This window comes from Cadophora gregata, assembly GCF_030347475.1.
Source record: "Cadophora gregata isolate MNR1 chromosome Unknown scaffold_4, whole genome shotgun sequence".
In the NCBI taxonomy this organism is placed as follows: domain Eukaryota; kingdom Fungi; phylum Ascomycota; class Leotiomycetes; order Helotiales; family Ploettnerulaceae; genus Cadophora; species Cadophora gregata.
In genome coordinates, this window is record NW_026695927.1 from 1,106,183 (window position 1) to 1,128,681 (window position 22,499).

Here is a 22,499-nt window from a genome sequence, read left to right on the forward strand (position 1 = left end):
GCGCCAAACTCCCATCTTACTATCACGTTCTGCCGTACAGCTCTAATGTTGGTATGTGGCCGGGAATTAATTGGAAATGGCATATTCCAGATTAAAATGTGACATGCGACGTAAGACTTTCTTTTTCTGGAAATATTTCAGGGACACGAAACTATCACGGGGAACTGCTTAGATACAACAAACACTTCAAGCCAGACCCTTACTGCTACGTTTCTGCAGGATTTTGTAAAGCAGAAACATACTTATATTCGTTGCACCTGACTCTACTCACTATCCACCATTACCCAGGATGACCGCAGTCCAATCTTCCCACCCCAGATATTCCCCATATGGCTCTCCAAGCCCAGAAAGTGGACATCGTTCGGAGCGAAGCACTGTTTCTTCTGCTTGTATACCATGCCGGAGCAAACATCTGAAGTGCGACGGACATCAGCCTTGTTCGAGATGTGCAACTCAGGGATACGGTTGCATATATCTGAAGTCTAGAAGAGGATACAAGGGGCCTGCAGTGACCCGAAATCAGTCATCAGCGATGGAGAGTAGCAGTAAGCCAGATTCGAGGCACAGAACTGAGAGTATGCTGACTCTGAAAAAGAGAAAGATAATAATGAACGCACCCGTCAATGCATTGCCAATACTGCCATGGCAATTGACGATTTAGTTCCTGAGTCAGTACCCAATGACCTGAGTGTATCGTTTGACTACGCACTCGTCAGCCAAAATTGGGCTTCGATACCACCCAGAGTTCAGAGTCCCAGCATGAACATCCGACGGAGATGTATGGAAGCTTTCTTCCAGTACTTCTACGCCGCTCACCCATTCTTACCGCCGCAGCAACAGTTCTTTGAATCTCTCAAAGTAGGTCCGGCTAGAGACCACCTCGAGACCGCAATCATCTACCTTGGGTCTCGTTACGTGAGAGGTGCTTCCCCTTCTGCGCATTTATTGGACTTGGATTGCTTCATACTCCAGCAAGATCTCCCAAGAGATGTTTCGACAGTTCAGGCTATGCTCCTCTTTGCTCTTGGACTCGACGGAAACAATGAGCGCAAGAAAGCCGTTGAGGTCCTCATCAAAGCTCAAAAATTCGCCTTAGAGCTCGGCATGAACCAACGCGAGTTCGCTGTCTTGAACGGACGAGGGTCTGCTATCTATGAAGAGAGTATCCGTCGGACATGGTGGGAAATCTACGTCGTGAGCGTGATGGTAGCAGCTTTCCATGGCAAAAGAGCGTGCCAATTATCTGGTGTCGTCTCATCGACACCTCTACCATGTGAAGAGAGGGACTTCATAGACGGAGTAAGTACAAGAATCCCACTTTGTGATATATCAGCTAATGCTCTCAGATCATACCAGAATTTCATACAATTGAGGACTTTGACGATGACTCGTTCCTCGATGAAGAGATTGAATGGTCGTCGTATGCTTACCGAATAGCTGCTGCCAGGAACTTAGAACGGATATTAATGACGGACCATGTCATGTTTCCTGAAGACCCTAGGACGTACAACCTAGATGCTCTCCTGGTAAACTGGAACTTCCATTTGCCACCATCGAAAGTGTCGAACTTTGATCACGATGGGACATTTGATGAAATGATGTTCCAGGCTCACATGATTACGAACTTGTAATTGCTCAAGTATCAAATGACGTGGAGGCACAGAACTAACCCATCAAACAGAAGCTCTCTCCTCCTCCACCGACGCTTCACACCCCTCGACGTATCCGCCCAACAAACAATCATGTCCTGTACTGCGCAAGGCACAGTCACAGCACACTGCTCCGGCATCAACGATATCCATGCCAGCAAAGCCACCCAAGCCGCATCCAATATCAGCAAGCTCGTAGGCCTACCCACGACTCTAATCCACCATACTCATTTCTTCATCTGTGCTCTAACGCACTCATCTATCTCCCATCTCTCGCTCTGGTCTCAGCTCCCATTGATGGCAGAAGACGACACACTCAAGGAGGAAATCAGGATGAATGTGGGGGCACTGAGGGCCATGAGAGCAGTTTGGCCGTCGGCGCAGACGGCGTTTAGTCAAGTTACGGTGGCGACGCAGAAGGTCTTTGAGATGAGGAAGGATGCTGTGGGGGAGGTGTTTTGGAGGGACTTGATTGGTGAAGGGAATGCAGATGGGGAAGGGGATCTGGACTTATCTGCGTTGACGGGGAGTACGATTACTGCTGATGTTAGTTCTGGTACCTGAATCAAGGTTCGCTTGTGGAAAAGGGGAGAGTTTGGCAGGAGGGTGGATTTGTAAGTGGAGTTATTCGAGTCATGTAACACGAGGGGGCTTCGCTCGGCCAGATTCGTTTGCAGACGAATGAGATCCAGGCAGGAGAACCCGCACACGCAAAAGAAAAGTAGGCAGAATTGTACAAATGCAACAATATTCCAAGCCAACCCATGAATTCCAATTCATTTACTGACAAGAAACGCTCGAAGCAGTCTCTCAACCTGCAGATAGCAAAAAATCAAAAGAATGTTTTCCGGAACGGGGAATTGAACCCCGGTCTCCTGCGACCACTTCAACTGTCTGATTCAACAGTCAATGAGAGGCAGAAATGCTAGCCACTACACCATTCCGGATCTCGTTATTTGATATGGATCAACGCCCTATCTCATAATATACATGTGTGAAATGGTGAGAAGTGGATATATTGAAAGTTCTGATGGTTAGGGTTTTTGTGCTTAAGCGAGGAAAACAGGGGTGAGTCGGACGGGGCGTCCAGGAGATTGGCTTGGTGGGGTTGGAGGGCAGTGACGTGCGTGAATGAAGGGGATCCTGAATAACGTGGATTTGGGATCAAAAGAACTAGAAAGTAAATGATGAAAAGGAGAACGGTAGACAGTTCCAAGAAGGATAAATCCAAACTTTCTATCAGAACCTATGGGGTTTAGACTGAGCAATCTGCTCGCCCCAACAATTGGAAACAGTTTTGGCCCGCGCATATCGCGTTCTACATGCCAAGTTGGACATTATCGGATTTGAGGATGTCCACTACATACATCTCAATTCAAGCTGCTCAGCCTTCATCTTTAACCTAAGTTCTGGATAATACCTCAGCCCGCTGACCTAGCATCAAACTACTCGTTGCTGTTTATCCACAAGTCACAAGATCTATTGCCATGGAAGTCTAAAGTGAGGGTTGGATGACAGTGGTTACCAAAAGTACTGGATACATTCTTTCAGAACAGCTGCTGGATTTATCCGGTTTTCTATGCTGATGATATTGACTTGGTGGAATTTTAAGTTCCGGCAGCACGATCGGATCGGCAGCCAGCATATTTACCCGACCACTAGATCTATTTTCAACCAAGTTCATGATCACCACCAAATCTTGGGCACATATTCCGGCTATGCATCGCAAATGTGGGGTAATAGCCATGCAAAGCCGTTCCTGCGTATTTACATATCAAAGCCTCCAATGAGAAATCTTTTCCTTGTCGTTCTGTGACATCGTAGGAAGTCGAGAACTTGGAAAGGGGCATCGCTAAGATCAAAACTCACTAAGCGAGTCTTGCAAACCCATAAATTCCCCTGGAACAAAATTGCCAAAGTTTCACTTAGACATATGAATTGCGGGGGAATGCAACTGCGCCACCGAATGTGTACTGGAACCAAGATGGCAGCCCCGGTAGTAAGGACTCCGTCCGATGCGCCGGGGCGCGTGTCTCGGGGCGGCAGCTTCGTTTACAGGATGCTTCTCCGGTATGACGAGCTTCGGTCCTTGTTCTGGGCGTTACTGAAGGTAGATGGGTATCCGCTGTGGAGTCTTTTGTAAAGCTTCATGGGCAAATGGGCAAATGGGCAAATACAAAAGGGGGACAGTTCCCTCTTGTCAAGAGTTTTGTTCCACCACTTCAACTTTGCTCACCAAGTCAAGTCAAGTCAAAATGGTTTCATTCACCTCTCTCCTCGTCGCTGTCTCGGCTATTACTGGTGTCTTCGCTGCACCAAATGTTGCTGTAGCACAACGGTCCCCTGGAACTCTCTCCGAACGTGGCGGAACTCCAAGTGCTACTGGTACAAACAACGGATTCTACTTTTCGTGGTGGACGGACAACGGTGCCCAAGCGACCTATACCAACGGACCTGCTGGGCAATACAGCATCACCTGGTCGGGTAATGGAAATCTCGTTGGAGGTAAAGGATGGATGCCTGGAGCTTCAAACAGGTGCGTGAGAACATCTATCAAGACTCGCTATATGGTGGAAGAGAGCAAACTAATGGTAAGACAGGGTTATCAAGTACACTGGCAGTTACAAACCAAATGGAAACAGCTACCTCGCTGTCTACGGATGGACCAAGAATCCGTTGATCGAGTACTACATTGTTGAGAGCTTCGGAACGTACAATCCCAGCAGCGGAGCTACGAAGAAGGGAACGGTTGTCGCCGACGGAGATACTTATGATATCTACCAGGTAAGCATTTCATATTCCAAGCACCCTTTCTGACAATCCTCGAAGATTTTGAGTTATTGTGTTGGACAAAATAAACATATATACTGACACACTCTCACAGAGCACCCGCACCAACCAACCATCCATCATCGGCACCGCGACCTTCCAGCAATACTGGTCTGTTCGCCGCAACAAGCGCTCAAGTGGATCAGTCACGGTGGCTACTCACTTCAAGGCCTGGAATTCTCTAGGCATGAAGCTCGGTGCTTTTGACTACCAGATTGTGGCGACCGAAGGTTACTTCAGCTCTGGATCTTCCACCATCACAGTCTCATCTTAGGTGGACGGGCAAGGGAGAAGTGGGGTGGCTGAGGATGTTCTTGTATTTAGTTTGGGTGAGGCAGGTGCTGCAGGTATATATATACGAAGGCCAAATTTGGTTACACAGTGGATTACAGATGCTGAAACTTATTCGTCCCAAATTTTCTGTTTCGGTGTGCTGGTTTAAGAGTTCGAACTTTAAACATGTTGCCTTTGAATCCCGATGATAACAAAGTACTCGTCCCAGCTTGGCTTGTCGATCTCATGACTACTCTAGGTAACTGGGGTAATGCAGTCATCCCCGGAGCTTTAAGAGTTTGGCAAGAAAGATCTGGTAACAGGTTGTATTGACAGTGTGCCTATGGTAGTTGCCGGCTTGGTGTCTTCAAAATCATGTATGTGTTCTAGAGAATACGGTACTGTGAATGGCCACCGACACATACTTGCCGTTTTTGGAGGTGGTAGTGGTTCCGAGTGCCGCATATATTATCGTCAGAATCATACGTCTTCGCGAAAAGAGCGCACCAGAGCGCATTCAAGTAAGAGGAAGAGATTTCTGAGTCACAGGAACGTATTGTAAGCCACTTAAGCACCAACACGAACTCGCTAAGGAAATGAGACAAAACTATATCCATTCTCACGAATTTACCAGGATAATGCATTTAGATCTCAAAGTGCTTCCGGAAAGAAATTTGTACCAGTCCCTCGCAATGGCGCTGAGCATGTCCAGAAGGTCAGACGATGCAAAGATATGCAGTATCAGCGATCTGCAGGTTCTAGAATGGTGTCGAGTGGCGAGCTGAACCAACCTTATCTTGAACCCAATCTTCTTAGAGCATTCAGCTCAATACTAGTGCGTTATCGACGCCTCTAAAAACCAAACTTGTCTGTCGCAAACCCTTTTAATAATAAATTTCTGGACACCTGTGTAGGAGATGGTGGCTGCTACTGGCTCTGACATTACGAAGCTTACTTTTCTTGTTCGAAGCTTGTCAGCCCCAAGTTTGTCTTGTCTTGACGCGAGCATCTCCTAAGCTAAGCGATGGAAAATTATACCTCCATATAAATCGCCCTAACATCCACGAACTACCTAAAATCATATTCCCACTCCATTTGTTCGTGGCAAATGACGATGGGAAGTTCGTACTACGCCCCGGCCTGGCGAACAAGTATCTGGACAAACAGATAATCGCGCAAAGGAAGGGAATTTGGCTCATTGGAAGTGACAATACCACTGTGGCTGCCATGGTGTATGACGAAACCTCGGGCGAGCTGCGTGAATCCCATCTCGATTTGAACAACTGTCTCGTGATCCAAGCATCTACACATGGATTAGGTTTGCACGCGCAAGAGTCGCCTGAGGACTTGAAGTCCCCCAATCTTGATCATATCACTGAGATAAATCTGAGCAAAACACTTTCCAACGCTGAAGGTCGGTACTCCATCATTGATGGCACCGCAGTCTTTCGCTACGAGCGGACGGCATCAAACTTCTTGGATAGTGACGATGATATGAGAGTCGATTTGAATCAGCACTTGTGGAAGACACCTTCGGGACATTTCGATTTCGTGCATCCGTAAGTCGAATTACCACAGATATACAACACCAAGATCACTTATGGAGTTTTATAGTGCATACCATGACGATCCCCCAAGGTGGCTACAATTGTTTTCGGGACTGGATGGTGCTCTTGGGATGGCTGCGGGGCGAAATGGATTCGAAACCGCAGTTGATCTTGCAGTCAAAGAAGTCAATGATAGCTTCAATAGCAGGGATGACAAGGATCGAGTGAAACAATGGATGAAGAATACTTATGTCTACGAGGGGAGATTGATTAGGCATGGTACATAACACAAGTTGGCGTTGGATTTTTGTAGCCAACAGGTCGCTAGGAGGAAAGCTACAGCAACTCAAAGTCTTTAGCTCTTGTCTAAACGTCTAATTTGAATTGTTACTTCATGAAGTTTTTTTTCCTGAGAACCGGGGAAGGGCTTGTTTCTATGATCTTGTCAATGCTGGCATTTTCCGCTTCCCAATTGTCCATCACAAGCTCCAGTCAGAAGCATCATCGAGACCATCTTCATCACCATGGCCTTGTGGAAAATGAGAAGAATGTGCCGGGTCATAATATGGCGGGAGGAGCCGATTTTGAATTCTGAAATACAGCTGAAATATCATGTAAGTATCTGACTACCAGCATACTGTATATGGACCTGCCAGGATTGTTCTCTCAATGGAGAAACTCCACGTGATAGGAAAACATCACCTGATCGCAAGCCTTTCATTTTCCCCCAGGAACTTGTCCCTGTGGCTCGAACAAGGGAGGCCCAGACCGGCCAGCTCTGCTAAGGCACACAAAAGAATGCTGGCTAAAGACAATATTTCTATGCACTCCGATTTGACACTGCATTAGGGCATTTATATGCTATCTTAGCACGAGCTTACGTAAAGTTTGGATGTGTTCATCGCGAGGTCGGGGCCCTCGCTTAAACGGGACTCTCCTGCGACTTGGTCAAGCATTACCAAAATATAATTGAAGGCTCAGCCAAGAATACGTCCCACATCTACGATTGATAAAAGAAAGATGGCCCAGAAAGAGGTGAGCCTGCTTGGATAAGTGTGATGCCTGGAAACGGAAACGGTGTATTTCACAGAACCCTGGAGAGTGGATGAGATGCGCGAGGATATTTGGCAGTTCATATAGATTCAGAGAACAGAATGAGAAGCATCAGAAATTTGGTATGAAAGTAGCGAAATTGGAGACCAGTTCATCGGGATATAAAGCACCCAATGGCCCAATTTCATGAGCTTCAGGGCCCTCTCGTTAACGAAGTAAGGACTTCGCTGAATCTAGCACCGGATATGCTGAAATGTGACATCGATTCCAACAGGCAAAGCCTCCTGTCATGAACTAGTCGCACAGCTCCGAGATATGCAGGGTAGTGATACGGCTGTACCTCAACCCACGAACGTCAAGATCGCAAAAAAGGTAATCAGATGATCATATCTAATCAGATGCAGCCACTTCAGCCAAGATTCCCATGAACCGGGCGTGACTCGATGGGGAATACCCCTGGCCCGCAACAATGGTGGGGTCAAGTATTCTGGCGTCGGCACGGCGCAAATCTCATCACGTCCAGGAACCGCGCCTCATACACTTCTTAGAATCCAGAGCACACTACACGGCAAACCCTGGATTCTTCATCCATCTGTCACAGCAAATAACATCATGCAACGCCGGTCAAGAAAAGGCTGTATCGACTGCAAGAAGGCCAAAGTGAAATGCGATGAGGAGCAACCAACATGTGGGACATGTAAGAGGAGGGGATATGCGTGTCAAGGATATGCAGCACCAGTGCCAAGCGCCGTCAAACATACACCAAAGCCGGCAGCAACGAGTCCAAGTCCAAAAGCTGTATCGAGATCTCCGAGATCAAAAATAGAGCCCCAGACTCCCGCTCTGATTCCACATCAGCAATGGTATGAGAACAGGCAGTCTCCAAAAACACCAAATACACGTGACCATCACGAGACTTCCAGGCAAGATGATGGAGTGCTCTTCACGCCTCAGAATCAAGCTATGGAGTCGAATGAGGTGGAAATGAAGGATGTAGAGGTGTTCTTCTCGAATGTGGAGTATACGGAACAGCAAATCACAGTTATAGCTCGAGCCCGAGCCAGCTCGATGCAGCTACCCTCATGTCCACCAATTTATCCCACTGTCCCCGACCTCCCACCAGACGCTATCGGACGAACCGACAAGCCAGGAGTTGAAGTATACTTCAACAGACATCCGTCAGACCTGGTCATTAGCAAGGAATTCGTCAATGAGATGAATGCCAATGTCTTGCAAGTTTTCAACCAGGACCCAGCTGCTGTTGCCGAGACATTAAGTGCTATTGGTCATATCTACCTCGGTGAAGCAGGATCAAGTATCGTGCCTGTTTTGGATAGGAAACAGAGAATCTTAGCACGGTTGCGTGATAGGAGAGATTTGGAGCAAATGATGATCATGCTGCTTGGACTCTGCGCACTAGAAGTACGATCCCCTCGTCCTCTTCCCTTCCCCCAATTACAACGCATATGATCTTGGCTACAGTCGCTAAATTAGAGGAAACAGTTAATAGACAGCCGGTCCGAACCAGTCGATACTTCTCTCCCAGCCATAATCTCCAACGCCGCCATAATAATCAAGCACCAGCAAGACAGTGGGCTTGCATTCTCCTCGGTTGCCAAATACTTTATTCGGGCCCTCGCTCGTCAAGACATGATGATAAGTCTCACTTATGCTCGGCATCCAATGATTCCACACTCTGTCTGGCTGACCGACGACTCGTACCGTTCTGCTGATCGCTTCATGGGCTATACGGGTACCCTGATGCCCATCCTAGCCGAGCTTGGAGCCTTAGCTGGGGAGATGCGATGTGGTACACCAACACCTTCTGGTGGAGATGGTACAGATAGTAATGCCAGCCATTTTGGTGATGAAGTGTGGAGTGAAGAAGCTATCTTCATAACCACCAACCCGACCCTCGCCATTTCCCAGAAAGTCCTTGACATCCGCCAGCGCCTCAACCAATGGCGACCCATAGCGTCTCAAAATTTCTCCTTCCAAGCGTCCCGTAATTTACTCTTCCACGCACATTCTCACAGAGCAGCGGCCCTCCTCTATCTCCACAGACTGCTTGAACCACCAGGAAGTTCAGAAGCAGCTGATCAGGTAGCGCTCGGGATGGCGCACGAGGTGCTCATGCATCTGAGTGCTATGACAGATCAGCTGAAGACTTCGCTTTGGCCGGTTTTGATTGCTGGGACGGAGCTGACGGAGGAGCAGGATAGGAGTATTGTGTTGGGGATGTTTGATGAGATTGTGAGGCAGAGGAAGACGGTTACGTCGAGGAGGACGAGGGATTTCTGTGTGCAAAGGGTGTGGGCAGCGAGGGATGCGGGGTTGGCTTGGAGTTGGATGGACTTGGTTGAGCTATATCCGGGGGAGTGTTTGCCTATTTAGAGCTGTGACGTTGGTGTGTTTGATTGGCTGGTTTGAGGGCGTATATGGATGGTTCGGATATGATACCCACGGGAGGACGAAAAAAATATATCAGAAATCGTCACTTGAGAAATTCTAGTAGTCTATGTCTACTGATGCAAAGCTGCAAATCAACGCCACGTTTCCAAAGCACCGAGATTTCCTTGCACTTCCCACCACTTCACTATGCATCTACCCTTTCCCTACCCCATTCTCAGCCTTCCACCTAACCAAACACAACAACTCATAAACACTCTCCATAACCTTCGCCTCAACCCCCAACTCTTTTCCCTTGCGGATCGCGTCACCTAAGATAACCTCAATCTCCATCGGCCTGCCCTGCTCCCTATCCAGCAACATACTCGGCCTGTACCGACTCGACTCCGGACTCCTACACAACATCTCTTCTACCAACTCCTCCGTCAACTCAGTCCCATCTGCTTTCGCAATCGCCACAATCTCGCGCATCATCGGCTCCACTAATTTCCCCCTTGCTCCAGAAGACTGAATCTCGCCAACCGTCATCTCCATCAGTGCACAGAGACAGTTGTATGGCGCGTTCCAGAGGAGTTTCGCCCACCGCGCAAGCATCATGTCTGGTGCTAGGATGCAGCTTTTCGCTCCGCCGGAAACGTACATGTCTATGAACGTCTGGGTTCGCTCAGCTGAGATGGAGTCGGCTACGCCAGGGTGATAATGTGCGCCTATCTGGAGGATATCAGGGCCGATTTGCTTGACTTTGTTGGGTGGTTCGGTAAAGGAGCCGATCATGGAGACGGCGGACATGGTGACATTATTGGGGAAGAGGGTGGTGAAGGGGACGTGGATGAAGATGCCGTTTTGTATGAGGACGATGGATGTTAGGCCGGGGGTGATGAGGGGTGTGACGAGGGTGGCGAGGGAGTATTTGTCGGGGAGTTGTTTGGTACTGAGGACGAGATAGTCGTAGCGCTCGCGAGGAGATTCCATGGGTGTTGCGGCGCCAGTGGGGAGTGGTGTTGGGTGTGCTGGGCGGGGAGCGAAGGTTGCTTCTTCGATGCTGGGGACGACTGTACTGTGTGTTAGCTCTGCTCTGATTCTAGCCATCTTCGAGCTCCCTCATCTCATGTCATGTTGTACCTCTCATTCTCATATTTCCAAAATATGAAACTCTAAAACCACTCCCGACTTCATCCATCCCGAGTTCCAAAAAACAAAAAATAAATTCAACTCACCTCTTGACGGCATCCAACCTTTCAGATCTCCATGATCCACACTCTCAATATCAAACCCCTTCTCACTCACAACATCATAACTCCCTCTCAGCACGACCGTGACCCTTGCTCTTCCCGACTTCTCTAGCACCACAGCAGCAATAGTGCCTACTCCTCCACTGCCAACTAAACAGATATTGAATTCCTTTTCTGGTTCTTGGACTGCAGTTGAAGGCCGGGTGGGACCGGGGCTGAGAAATGTGGCCATGGTTTGGAGGTGAGGAGTGTGGTACGTAGGTGCTGGAGAGAGACCGGGTGGTTGGCTGATATAAAGTCACTCGAGGCTCAACACCCCTTTGAGTGTTGAATATTGGTTCGGTAGTATCTGTGGGTCTCAGTTCACCTTCTCATGGATTCTCGTCAATGCGTTTGCTCCAGATTCTCTCAGGTTTCGTGAAGTAAAACTCTCGTGTGATGAGGCGGTGTGATTGACACGTCAGCAGCAAAGTCTGGACTTTTCTTTTGTCGCATAAGCAATCGAAAATTTATTTTCAGTGTAGCTCTCACTTTCACCTTAGGAAGTCATGCCCAGTAGGTAAAACATCCGATTGTTGTTGGGACGGAAGGAGGATAGTCCAGATGCAGTGTGTTGTTTTCACCCCACTCTGGTTGCTATCTTATCACTGACCAGGGTCTTATTTACCCCACCATCTATCTTGGCGAGGACTTCGCTTACTGCCCCTCTTGAGTTTTGATTCTCCCTTTGCTTTTGGTTTGTCTGATAGCTTGTTCCTTGCGTTGAAGTCAGCATGTTGCTATTCTACTGTTCCAATCTTCAAGCATTCATAATATGCACTCCTTTTCGGAAAGCAGCTGGATTGTGGTCAAGGAACAACAACATGAAAGTTGCACGAAGTCTCGACCATGGAGGGAAGGAAGACTTTCCGGTCCCAGGTAGATCATAATTACCATCATTACAACTCGTTCGAACCAAAAAAGAAGCTATTTGAGTAGATCATGACATTGTTTTAGTATCCGGGTAGGCGCTGGAACAAGCATGGGGTATGTACAAAAACACAAGTCCCATCACAATTTGGGAACTCCTGAAGACGACGCAGTTTCACCAGAAGGCTTGCCATTCAATATTTGGTCAATGACCTCAACATCTGCCAACAACTGTTCATCTCCCCATTTTTGTGCCACGATTTGAAGGCTAGCAGGAGCTCCGGCGAGAAGTTCAGGGTCATCTGGAATTGTCAATTTAGGAACGAAAAGAACGAGGAGAAGACCGCACATTTTGTTTCGTTGATGGTGTCTATTTCACTGAGTGCGACGAAGTTGGTATCCTTCGGGTCAAGTATCGGATCTGCGGTAGTGAAAGGGATTATAACGGAAGGGTACTAAAAATCGTGAGTTAGATTATAAAGCGATCGACCAACTTACATCAACAGCATTCCAAGCAACGGTATAAGTATCATTGTTCCATTGGCCAGGGAGCACAGGCGTATGAGGTCCAGCCGGACACAGCACAACATCGATCTCTGCCTCTTGCCAACGATCCAACATCTGTTTGCAAAAGCCGAATCTTCTGGTATTCAATGCCCAAGTCTCCTCTTGAGATTTCCGCGGCATGTTCCAGAAACCAATATCTAGCACTGCCTGAACCGGAGGTTCGCCTGATTCTGCTAAAGTGTCCTTTTGGTACGAAAGACCGTCCAGAGTGAAGAGTTCCGCAGTCACCTCACGAATACTGGTCAAATTTGGTGGAACAAATTCTTTCACATTGAAACCAGCAGCTTTCAACTTCATCGCAGCATCTTGAAGGGCTCGTCTCAGAGGTGGATGAGGAGTGAGTCCGCTACTAGAAATCACACCCACGACGGGTTTGCGAGATATCATCCCCTGCTCGAAAACTTGTGGCACAACCGCGGGATCAACACACCAGGGCTTTGCATCTCGTACGACGCGTGTGAAGAGTGCAAGGTCACGAACGGATTGAGCGAGTGGCCCAAGCGTGGCAGAGATGCCAGTATTCACTCCAGTATAACCTGATGCTGCATAGCCATGAAACGGCAATAGTCCACAAGTCGGTTTGAATCCATAAACACCGTTTGCCGCAGCAGGAATACTGCTTGACGTTAGAGAGAATGTTTGAGCTGCCTGTCAGGACGCCTACCGGACTGATCCCCCAACATCGGTACCGACTCCAATTGCAGACCCTCGGAAAGCCATATTCGAGCCTTCTCCCCCACTACTTCCACCGCAGGTGAGATGGTATACTACTGGATTCTTTGTTTGACCAAATACATTGTTATCAGCTTCCGCGACCAACATTGTCTGTGGAACGTTTGTCTTTGCAATTACAACTGCTCCAGCTGCCTTCACGAGTTCGATGACATATGTGGTGGATGAGGACGGGTTGAAAGCTTTCGAAATGTACCCATTAGAGTAATCGTAGCCTTTGATATGAAAGCATTCCTACAGAACAGTTACCAAGGAAGTTGAAACTTGGTGCATATTGGGGGTGCCTGCCTTGAAAGTCATCGGCAAGCCATGCAGAGGTCCCACAGTCTTGCCAGTCTCTTGGAAATACTGATCTAACCTTTTGGCTTCATCAATCGCATCCAGGAACATGATTTCAGTAAGATTATTACATAGTTGGTGTCCAACAGCAGCTCGTTTGCAGAAAGCCACGGCAACCTCCTCCGCAGAATAAATGCCATTCGCGATGGCTGAAGCCAAGGATGTCGCGTCGTATGAATTCCCTGTAATCTTCAATTCTCGTCCAGACAGAATCCCGCATGTACTAGCAACAGGCCGTACGTCGATTGTTCCAGCAAGAGGAAACTCTGTCAGCCTCCATTCGACCGGAATCCGTGCAGCTTGCTCCGCTTTCTTTGCATCTCTGATGTCCTGCCATGATCTGGGCGAAGCAAAAGCAACTGATTCTGTCAACATATTGAACCGATCTGATGGAAGAAATCAATGATATACTCTTATTAGTATAGAGAGAATGGAGCTCAGAAATTGGCAGAAAATGTAAACCTGGAAGGAAAGAGCTTCAAAAAGAGCCGATGCTGGGATGCATTTCTTCACCCTCCCCGGGAACTTGCCCACTCCACAAACCACTTTGAACATGGATTGGCTTTACGCGACCGGTCGGTCAGCGCGAAAAATGTGTAGCGAAGCTATCACAAGTCTCTTTGTTGCAGGAAAGCCCAAGTCTTGTAGCTCTCATGCAACGAATGCGGGCAGATAGCATGCACCCACCTGGGCCACAGGGCTGTTTTTACTCCACATTCTGCCGTGCTGTGCCCGTTCACCACGTTTTACAGGCGCACTTGTACGGCATCCCGCAGTGGAGCCGCTGAGAGTGATGGCAAAGCCGCATGCCCGATTTGACCGAAAGCTGACGGAGTGAAAACTTAGATATCGATGGAGATCGGGATGAAGATCTCACGCAAGCAAGCGTCTCGGGACCGCACAGAAAGAGGCTTGGTTGCCAAGGCTCGCCAGCCGATAGCATAGATATGACCAACCTGCTCGCTGGAGCGACGCAACATCAACATCCTTCCCCGGTCTTTGGTTCATCCCGATCATAGTCGCAGCAAAATCAACTATATAGTCGCCGCGAGATAGCTTTGGTTGTGTTACAAGCTGTACTTTCGTACATGTCATTATACCGCTCCACTTCGGCCCGCGGGTTCTTGCCATCAGGGGCCAGGCATGGACCTATTCTTCCTTCAGAGAACTTCCCATGGCTGAGTCTGCTGATCATATTTGGTCATCGCATCCGAGCCCGAGCTTTATCTTGCATCCGAGCATATGCAGGACGTACCAATATTTCGTCCGCAAATGCATCTCATTGGCGAATTCCAAATTGGGTACCCAGCATGGTGATGATTTACCTCGACCAACGTCAATACCTCCGTAAGGTATGCTGACAGTCGACACGCAGTCGGTTTTGATTGGCCAATCGTTTGTTCAGATTATGCTTTCAAAACATGTAGCAATCCAGCAATCTGGTTCACTCTGTCAATCATCTCAAGCTTTCCCTGCCATGGCCAAATTGAATTTATCAAGCTGTCTTTTGCTTCACACCTCTATTTTTGATGTGCCTTATCAGACAAACTCCTTCTCGACGTAAGTATGGCAGTTTCTCTGTTGATACGAAGTGTTGAACTTTGCCATAAACATATCAACAGATATCAGATGGGATGGCAGACATCGAGAAGCGCTTAGCGCCACTTCCAGCCTCGGAAATGTCTCCGACTCCGGCAGTGGGAACTCAAGTGAGATTCCAGTATGGCACAGCCCAGCTGGAGATCGACTCGGTTGGTGGACGGAGAACGCTAGACTTCATCGTTCTTCCAATACGGTGTTTCACAGCCAGACTTTCGACAGTTGAATCTCAATAGTTCTAGATGATTTAAACTCCTCCTTCTCAATTGCTGCGCACGCTGTGGGGTTATCGCCTTTAGGTCTGCTGTAAGTAGTACTCTCAGTTCTTTTTCCCCCATACAAATTATTCTGATCTTGAGACACGTGAAGTAAATTACCAGGTCAATTAATCGGCTCGATGTATATCAACAAAATTGGAGCTCTGTTCCTGAGGTACATTTAAGTGATAATGGACTTGATTTTTCAAAAACAGAAGGGACGACTGCATGAAGGTCCGTTAAATCACCCCCATTTCCAACTCAGCTTTTACTTGAAGCTGTCAACATATTGTGTGGTAGTCTGCTCTCATGAAAGTGAATTGCGTAATTCATTAATTACCAATTAGTGTATTCAAACTCAATTCCGCACAATTTCGTCTGCCCCATTCACTTTTCTGCTTATAAATACTCTTCGGGCGCAGATGGCTCTTTCTTCTTTCTATCTTGACATGACCCCCAACCATTGTTTTACTTTCGCGGAAGGTACCATCTACTCTTCGTCAGGTGCAACGTAGTACCATTCCCGCTATCCCGCAAGAACCCTGATCGCAATAATGCTGAGAATCATGTCAAGACTCTGGAGCTCGATGCTCTTCCTCTGCTCGGTTCCTTTGGTATGCATCTACTCACCTCCGTTTCTCACAGGTATGAGCTTATAAGTGGTCAGGTCCTTACTGCCACCCTACCAGAGACCTCATTTTACGAGAATGCTTCCGTCGGTTCTTTCAGCTTGCCATCGGGCTATACCCTGGAGACTCTTGGCTTCAGTGGCACCATTGATGGCATTCCAGTCACCCTCAGTGGCACAGTTGAGGTATTCTTTGCCTAATTCCAATGTCTCGAAGCAGTTAATTGACTTGAAACAGCAAATCATGGACAAAGCGAAGCACGACCACCCCAGCTGGACCCCACCAACCTGGAAATACCGATCTCGATCATCGCTTGAAAGCCTTTCTGCTCCGTCTAACTCCTCAGATGATGGGCTTACTACTCGCGACGACCACATTCTACTGACTGATCGGACGAAGGTTTGTCACTTGCCAGGACTCCAGTCTACACGAAAGCTTACGTTTGTCGCAGAGCACCCGCAAATGCTGCAAATGCGACAAGTTCCCAAGCAATTGGAAAGACGCCAGTGCCGCACGCATCAAAGAGGGCATCACGTATCTACGGAACTTCAACGGAATCTGCAACACTGGCCCCAAGGCATGTGTCCGAATCTCATGCTCTTACAACAGCGCCATATTTATGTGCAACGATGTGAGCACACCAAATTGACCTGCTTCGATGCTCTCTAAGAACATCAAGAACTAACCTGACTTCCAAGAACGATCATCGCCTAGACTTAAGCTGTGCCTACATGGCTTCTTACGCTCAAGATATTCTCGACGACGGCTGCTGCAAGCGTCCTGACTTCTGGCTACAGCTGGGTTTGTGGTCATAAGTCCTATCATTCCTGTGATAATTATACATTTTTGATTCTCTTATGTTGAAATCTATGAGATTGGTTTCTAATATTGTCATAGAGGAGTGGGACCCAGACCATTACAACATAATGGTTGTTGGGGACAAATGCTAAACACGCTCCTGCCCTGCCCCACGATCCTCACTTGTGCGAGCGGTAATGCAATTAAAAATATCTTTCAACGGATTGAGTTCAACAGTAGTACAGGATCATATTTCTGAGACGACGATGGCACACATATTCATGCGTTCGATTGAGCTGGGTGATTGTGATTTCTGACAAAGCCTGTCTGTACCAGAACATTAAACTTTTGCCCGTACTAGGTTGCCCTGAATTGAAATCAAGTTGTCATCTGATAATCTCCCCACTCTATTATTCTCACCATCCACATGCCAGGTGACAACCATTCGAAGCCGGTACCTTCAACTTTGAGAATCACACGGCAGCCGGAGTCCGGACAGCCCGCTCCTCTGTGGCGCGCCTTCAGATCCTGCCTATGTACATAGTCATTTCGCCTGGTTTTCATTGTCTACTACTATATAGTCCCAGAATCCTGCGATGGCTCATGGGTGAACAAGACGATGAACGATGTGTGCAAGTTTTAGTGACTGTAAACATGCTTAAGCGAGTCTTTAGCTCATACCTCATTGAGTCAAACTACTGATCAACACAGCACTTCAGATTCAGTAATGACACGGTTCACAAAACTTAACTCTTAACGGTGAAGATCTCTAGGGGCGATCTTTTACCTAGTCTCTACAGCTGGAATGTCATTCACTATCGAATTAAGCCCAACTATCAAATTTTCTACTGCTACTCCTCCGCCCTTCTTTGCATCTTCCAGCACTCTATCCTATTAGTATTTTCTAACCTCTTCTTTTTCTCCTCTTGAGGTGTTTCTTATTCTGATTAAGCATTACCTATATCTCGAGTAAAACCATACGCAAATCAAGTCAAATGTTGCCCATTTGTCACTCTGATTGTGCATAGTTATTTCAGTACAGGTAGGCATAATCGCTTAATGATATTGGTTTTAACATGTCACTTCCACTGGATGAATGAGCAGCCTTCACTCCACAGAAAATTCTCATTGTTGATTTTTGCCCTCATTCCTTTGTTTTGTTGAACAGTTGTAGAGCTCTTTGACAAACAATGTCTATATGATCTTCGTTCAAAACACAGACTCTAAGTGGCTAGTTCCCAATCTTCTTTGTATCAGCTCCAAGCCACTGAACAAAGACAGCATTTTGCAATGATCTGTTATTCTTAAAACTATTAATATAAATACCATCCATGATGTAGAGCACTGCCGGACTCACCTCAATTCAACCCAACACCCACCATTGATGACCACGAGAATCGTCTCTCAGTCACCTGACCAGATAAACTGTGGAAAGAATTTCAGCTCAGTAAGGATCACAATCTCTACTCTCAAACCTCCAGCATGGCCCCACACAACAGCCTGTTGCAAACCACTCACCCACGTCGTGGCACGACGGAGGGCCCGACCTTCACTCCATTTCCGCGTCTTCCTACCGAATTGCGCTTCAAAATATGGAAAGTCTTATTTAGGCCCCGTCGTGTGATACTCTGGTATAGAGGTCGCCAGCCTTCCGATGACCAGGAGCAATATATACTAGTCAACCGCGAGGCTCGTCAGGATTTCCTCGAGAACTACGCTCGTCACTTCATTGAATACGACGGGAAGAGGGGGTATTACCTGAACTTCAATCTGGACAGTATCTGCTTTTCGTCGATGTTGTTATTTGTTGAAGCGATATCTCTCGACGAGGACGACATGGCACGTATCAAGAAACTTGAGATTACACCCAAACCAGTTGCTGATCACATGGGGCTGGGCAGGGGCGGGCCAAAGATTAGTTTGAAAGGCATGACCAGTCTTGAACTCGTCACCCTCCGCTTGAAGTCAGGACTTGGAATAGAAATGAAAGAGAGGATTGGGAATACATGCAGGATCTCATGGAAGATACATTCGAAAACATCCGCGGATCTTTAGTCCGACAGTGCGATCCCACAAAGCCCTACTCTGGACCGAAGTTAGCAGTAATCTTCCCCAGCACAAGCCAATAGAAGGAGGAAATCTATTTGGACACTGCTGGAGATCTTGATCACTTCAGCTACGGAATTGTTCATTGGAACAACACAGCCCCACTATGTGTCCACGATCTGAATAACTTCAAGATAGAAACCTGGATAGAGCAGAATGCTCAGCTAGCGACACATAAAGGCAACATCATGGTCCGTCTGAGAAACTCTAGGACATTGCGTAGCAGACCCGAGAAGAAACTCTACTGGGAGAACAGGTTGAGATCCGGGTCAGTCTTTGATTTCCAGTCTTTCGACTTATAATTTACTTATGGCGTCCTGACTGCTGTCTTGTATAAGGATGAGATCGGCCTCTCGAGGATTGTGAGCAGTCTATAGGCGGCATGGACCAGCTTTAACTGAAATGGTACTCAACTCTCTTCCAGTAGGACTGAAATGGTACTCATCGCTCTTCCACTAGGCTTGCACCCGGTATTCTCGAGAGTTGCAAGATGGTGACAAGTCTTAGATTAGGCTCCAGCTGTACCGAATTGCGCTCAACAAATTTCAACCTCAAATCAATCTCAAGAAAGTTCTATTCCAATTCAAAACTTGCTCCGAGAGATATTGCGTAACATTCTTTTGCGTCATGACTGATCACTGACATGCCCCAGCGGGAATCTACGGTTCGGGACTTTGATAGTTGCTACTCTACTTACGTCTCCTAAGCTCCAGCTCTGCCTGTGTATTTGGCACACATGTGACATCAAAATACATGTTCTTTGGCCGCCTCTCCGCCCCTCCCTGAGCCTCCAAGTCCCCCTTGAATCTAAATTCCCAGCTCTTCAGTAGTTCAATCAGTACAACCTTGATCTCATTGCTGGCAAAGAATCTCCCAGGACATGCATGGTTTCCGTGACCGAAATTCAATGAGTCTGGTGAAGTGGTCACGTATTGGTGCTTGTTTTCGTTGCCAGGGATCTTGCGAAGATTGTAGTAGCGGAGACCATCAAACTCGCTCACGGGCTTAGAAGAAGGGTTGTTCGCTGGGTTGAATGACGGTGTGGTTGCGGACTGGTGGATTGCCCATCCTGCAAAACCGAAGCGAGTGCCTTTGGGGAGGGTGTGCCCCGTTGAAAGTGTCAAGTCGGATGTCGTGACTCGATTACCACTTGCTGCGTTCTACTGTCAGAATGAACCACTACGACTGTGATCGACGAACTTACGCAACTGGGGAGGCGTAAATCGCTGGCTTTCCTTGAGGAAACTATCGAGTTTCCAAAGCTTCGGCATGCTTGACTTTTTGAGTCGCATCATCCCATCCCCGTCAACATCTTGGCCGTCTTCACCTATGACCTGCTGGATCTCATCCCGTAACGGCTGGATGTATTCAGGATAAGTTGCCAAGTCGTATATTGCTGCCGTAGTAGCCATTGAGGTCGTATGAATTGCTGCCATTGATACTAACAGCAGGATGTGAGTTGAGTGCCAATGGCTAAAGTGTAAATTAACTTACAGCCCATCTGATTATTCCCCAAGACCATCGGATCAGATCTCTGGTTCTTCGGAGTATGGTTCAAAATCCAAGAAATCATTGTTCCCTGTTCATCGTCATTATCATCTCGGTGAATTTTCTCGTTATTCTCTTTCGCCAACTGTTGCTGAAGGATGGGCATCAGAAGCTCGGCTCCTCGTTTTCTGAACTCCTTCAGATTTTGGAGCTCAGGAATAAAGGGAGCAACAATTGATCGGAGGTATGGATGATAAGCGTTGACGGCGTTTTTTGCTTGCATGGAATAGAATGTGTACATGACAGTAGCCTGGATCCACTCCTCATCGCGGCTCAGAGGCCGACCAACGAAGACTCTTCCACTGAGTAGAGCCACAACTCGCGTCAGCTTGCCGTACAGACTGATCGGGGTCCAGTCCTCGCATGGTCCGAATTCCTTATCGAAGCCATACTGAATCTCTTCTTGTAAGTCGTCCAGTGTGCTCGCGATATGCCTTGTGAGGTCAATCTTCACGGCCTGAATAACCGCAGGCTGCTCTCCACCAATATCAGTTTGCTTGTACGCCATCTGTCTGCGGACATCTTTCATGAATGAAGCCTTGTTCTCAGGAAGATTCCTGACCTCATTTATGACTGAAATGGGGAGGATCACAAGTGGTGGGCGTGATTGTATGATGAATGGGCTATCTGGGTACTATGTTGACCGTCAGCTTGTTTATCCAGGTATGAGGATCCATAGTTGACTCACTCGTGCAGTTCCTTGAAGCAAAGCCTCGCGTTGATCACTGCTATCGGGAATTTCTACAACTGGTAGGTCGAGCTTCTTTGGGCGATTCAATAGAATTCTAATGAAGGAAACGACGACGAGCAATCCAGCAGCGCTCAATAAGATTGGAGAGCTGAAGGCAGAATTCATGAGCCCTTTCGGATTCACACTAGGTTCGGAAGTCATCTTGCAAAGCTGTGAATTTCTTATTTGCTTAAGCGAATGACATTTGGAAAAGATGCTACAGAGGTTTTGGGAACTGGCCGAAATATAATTGTTCGAAAATCAGACGAAGCCATTCCAAGAATGGATGTTACAGCAGTGCTTCTGTGCAATATGCAAGTGAAACTATGGAGCGTATTCGTAAACGATGTGTCGTAGGACAGATGCGATCAGCAGTCTTTGAGTTTGCTGTCTCATCTAGAAAGAGATCGATCGCCGCGTGGGGAGTTTTAGCCGTCTGAAATGTTTCTTGTTTCGAAACCACGGATTGAACCTGCACCTGGAGTCATTCATTTTCTTTGTGGGATCATTGGCGGGATATTTTCTTGGCCGCCCGGTATATGATCATTACCCGGCATGGCTTTTACTTTGCTCTGACGATCTTAGGACAAGCCGGCACTTGTGAGCATCTGAAGTGGTAGTACTGCTTTTTGGGGTGGAGTAGTGAATATTGTGCATACGAATACGGATACGCTAAGGATGTTCATGCCTCGATCTGCATCCACGAAGCCGAGGATGTTGTATTATGCAGCGGATCTCCTTCCACCCCACATATGCTTTATAAATATTTGAATCGAAGAGGGGAGTTATCAAACAAGCTATTTTCTGCTAAATTGCCAGAAAAATCCCGCAGTACTCAGTGTGGTCTTTTCTCCCGTTCTTGTTTTCAACGATGGCCATTAGCGAACCCCCTGATCGACACCCGCTTAAGCTCGACCTCCGGGGAATTTCCTCAGCCACAACCGTTTTCGACACCCGACCAAAATCAAATATGACAAAGACCCCTTCGAGCCCTTTCAGCATACATCCAGGCTCTGATTAGCATCGAACAGAACCCTGTGAACTAATGTGATAAGAAGTTACAGCTGGTCTTGCACTCCATAACTTTCTCGGGACGTTTTATGCCGAACACAGGCTTCAAGACCTGCAGTGTCTAGCTTCCTGGGTGAGAACTTTAACACGACGACCACGAATGCACGACTCGTCACTAGCCCATTCATTCTTGTGCGTCCTGGGCATGTGGAGATAATCGGAATGGGGTGAGTGTGCATGAGTACAGGATTTCTGGACTACGAAGCCGAAGACGAACACGAT

At 47.5% G+C, this 22,499-nt stretch overlaps 9 protein-coding genes and 1 non-coding gene across 12 annotated transcripts; 6 read left to right on the top strand and 4 right to left on the bottom strand.

Annotated features, from left to right (window-relative positions):
* Position 1: 1 nt before the first annotated feature.
* ONS95_010155 (uncharacterized protein) lies at positions 2 to 2,424 on the top strand. The gene is made up of 4 exons (XM_058503727.1): positions 2 to 545; positions 596 to 1,299; positions 1,347 to 1,627; positions 1,682 to 2,424. Exons 1-4 carry the CDS (start codon positions 290 to 292, stop codon positions 2,211 to 2,213), a joined length of 1,773 nt encoding a protein of 590 aa, XP_058360440.1. The 5' UTR covers positions 2 to 289; the 3' UTR covers positions 2,214 to 2,424.
* A 70-nt stretch (positions 2,425 to 2,494) lies between these two features.
* Positions 2,495 to 2,596, bottom strand: ONS95_010156. Its single transcript has one exon. It is a non-coding gene; the product is annotated as a tRNA-Glu (tRNA).
* A 3-nt stretch (positions 2,597 to 2,599) lies between these two features.
* On the top strand, positions 2,600 to 4,752 carry XYL4 (Endo-1,4-beta-xylanase 4; the record flags this gene model as incomplete). The annotated part of the gene is made up of 3 exons (XM_058503728.1): positions 2,600 to 4,185; positions 4,250 to 4,433; positions 4,534 to 4,752. Exons 1-3 carry the CDS (start codon positions 3,764 to 3,766, stop codon positions 4,750 to 4,752), a joined length of 825 nt encoding a protein of 274 aa, XP_058360441.1. The 5' UTR covers positions 2,600 to 3,763.
* A 1,226-nt stretch (positions 4,753 to 5,978) lies between these two features.
* On the top strand, positions 5,979 to 6,628 carry ONS95_010158 (uncharacterized protein; the record flags this gene model as incomplete). The annotated part of the gene is made up of 2 exons (XM_058503729.1): positions 5,979 to 6,310; positions 6,366 to 6,628. 2 exons carry the CDS (start codon positions 5,979 to 5,981, stop codon positions 6,583 to 6,585), a joined length of 552 nt encoding a protein of 183 aa, XP_058360442.1. The 3' UTR covers positions 6,586 to 6,628.
* A 1,250-nt stretch (positions 6,629 to 7,878) lies between these two features.
* On the top strand, positions 7,879 to 9,895 carry ONS95_010159 (uncharacterized protein). Its single transcript, XM_058503730.1, has 2 exons — positions 7,879 to 8,773; positions 8,855 to 9,895. The coding sequence occupies exons 1-2, from the start codon at positions 7,964 to 7,966 to the stop codon at positions 9,743 to 9,745; spliced, it is 1,701 nt and encodes a 566-aa protein (XP_058360443.1). The 5' UTR covers positions 7,879 to 7,963; the 3' UTR covers positions 9,746 to 9,895.
* Positions 9,865 to 11,609, bottom strand: ONS95_010160 (uncharacterized protein). The gene is made up of 3 exons (XM_058503731.1): positions 11,524 to 11,609; positions 10,978 to 11,475; positions 9,865 to 10,812 (listed from the first exon to the last, which is right to left on the bottom strand). Exons 2-3 carry the CDS (start codon positions 11,222 to 11,224, stop codon positions 9,956 to 9,958), a joined length of 1,104 nt encoding a protein of 367 aa, XP_058360444.1. The 5' UTR covers positions 11,225 to 11,475; positions 11,524 to 11,609; the 3' UTR covers positions 9,865 to 9,955.
* Positions 11,610 to 11,939: 330 nt separating this feature from the next.
* ONS95_010161 (uncharacterized protein) lies at positions 11,940 to 14,444 on the bottom strand. Of its 3 annotated transcripts, XM_058503732.1 has the most exons (6): positions 14,227 to 14,444; positions 13,489 to 13,898; positions 13,133 to 13,434; positions 12,400 to 13,084; positions 12,251 to 12,356; positions 11,940 to 12,203 (listed from the first exon to the last, which is right to left on the bottom strand). In XM_058503732.1, the coding sequence occupies exons 2-6, from the start codon at positions 13,588 to 13,590 to the stop codon at positions 12,043 to 12,045; spliced, it is 1,356 nt and encodes a 451-aa protein (XP_058360445.1). In that variant the 5' UTR covers positions 13,591 to 13,898; positions 14,227 to 14,444; the 3' UTR covers positions 11,940 to 12,042. The 3 variants fall into 3 exon arrangements, with proteins under 3 accessions (XP_058360445.1, XP_058360447.1, XP_058360446.1); XM_058503734.1 differs by having other exon boundaries at positions 13,489 to 14,444; XM_058503733.1 differs by having other exon boundaries at positions 11,940 to 13,084; positions 13,489 to 14,444.
* An 82-nt stretch (positions 14,445 to 14,526) lies between these two features.
* On the top strand, positions 14,527 to 17,210 carry ONS95_010162 (uncharacterized protein). Its single transcript, XM_058503735.1, has 5 exons — positions 14,527 to 15,444; positions 16,041 to 16,209; positions 16,262 to 16,423; positions 16,476 to 16,655; positions 16,723 to 17,210. The coding sequence occupies exons 3-5, from the start codon at positions 16,268 to 16,270 to the stop codon at positions 16,837 to 16,839; spliced, it is 453 nt and encodes a 150-aa protein (XP_058360448.1). The 5' UTR covers positions 14,527 to 15,444; positions 16,041 to 16,209; positions 16,262 to 16,267; the 3' UTR covers positions 16,840 to 17,210.
* Positions 17,211 to 18,283: 1,073 nt separating this feature from the next.
* ONS95_010163 (uncharacterized protein) lies at positions 18,284 to 19,481 on the top strand. The gene is made up of 3 exons (XM_058503736.1): positions 18,284 to 19,196; positions 19,267 to 19,333; positions 19,388 to 19,481. Exon 1 carries the CDS (start codon positions 18,305 to 18,307, stop codon positions 18,875 to 18,877), a length of 573 nt encoding a protein of 190 aa, XP_058360449.1. The 5' UTR covers positions 18,284 to 18,304; the 3' UTR covers positions 18,878 to 19,196; positions 19,267 to 19,333; positions 19,388 to 19,481.
* ONS95_010164 (uncharacterized protein) lies at positions 19,479 to 21,411 on the bottom strand. Its single transcript, XM_058503737.1, has 4 exons — positions 21,165 to 21,411; positions 20,423 to 21,110; positions 20,133 to 20,369; positions 19,479 to 20,081 (listed from the first exon to the last, which is right to left on the bottom strand). The coding sequence occupies exons 1-4, from the start codon at positions 21,366 to 21,368 to the stop codon at positions 19,618 to 19,620; spliced, it is 1,593 nt and encodes a 530-aa protein (XP_058360450.1). The 5' UTR covers positions 21,369 to 21,411; the 3' UTR covers positions 19,479 to 19,617.
* Between the last annotated feature and the right edge of the window lie 1,088 nt (positions 21,412 to 22,499).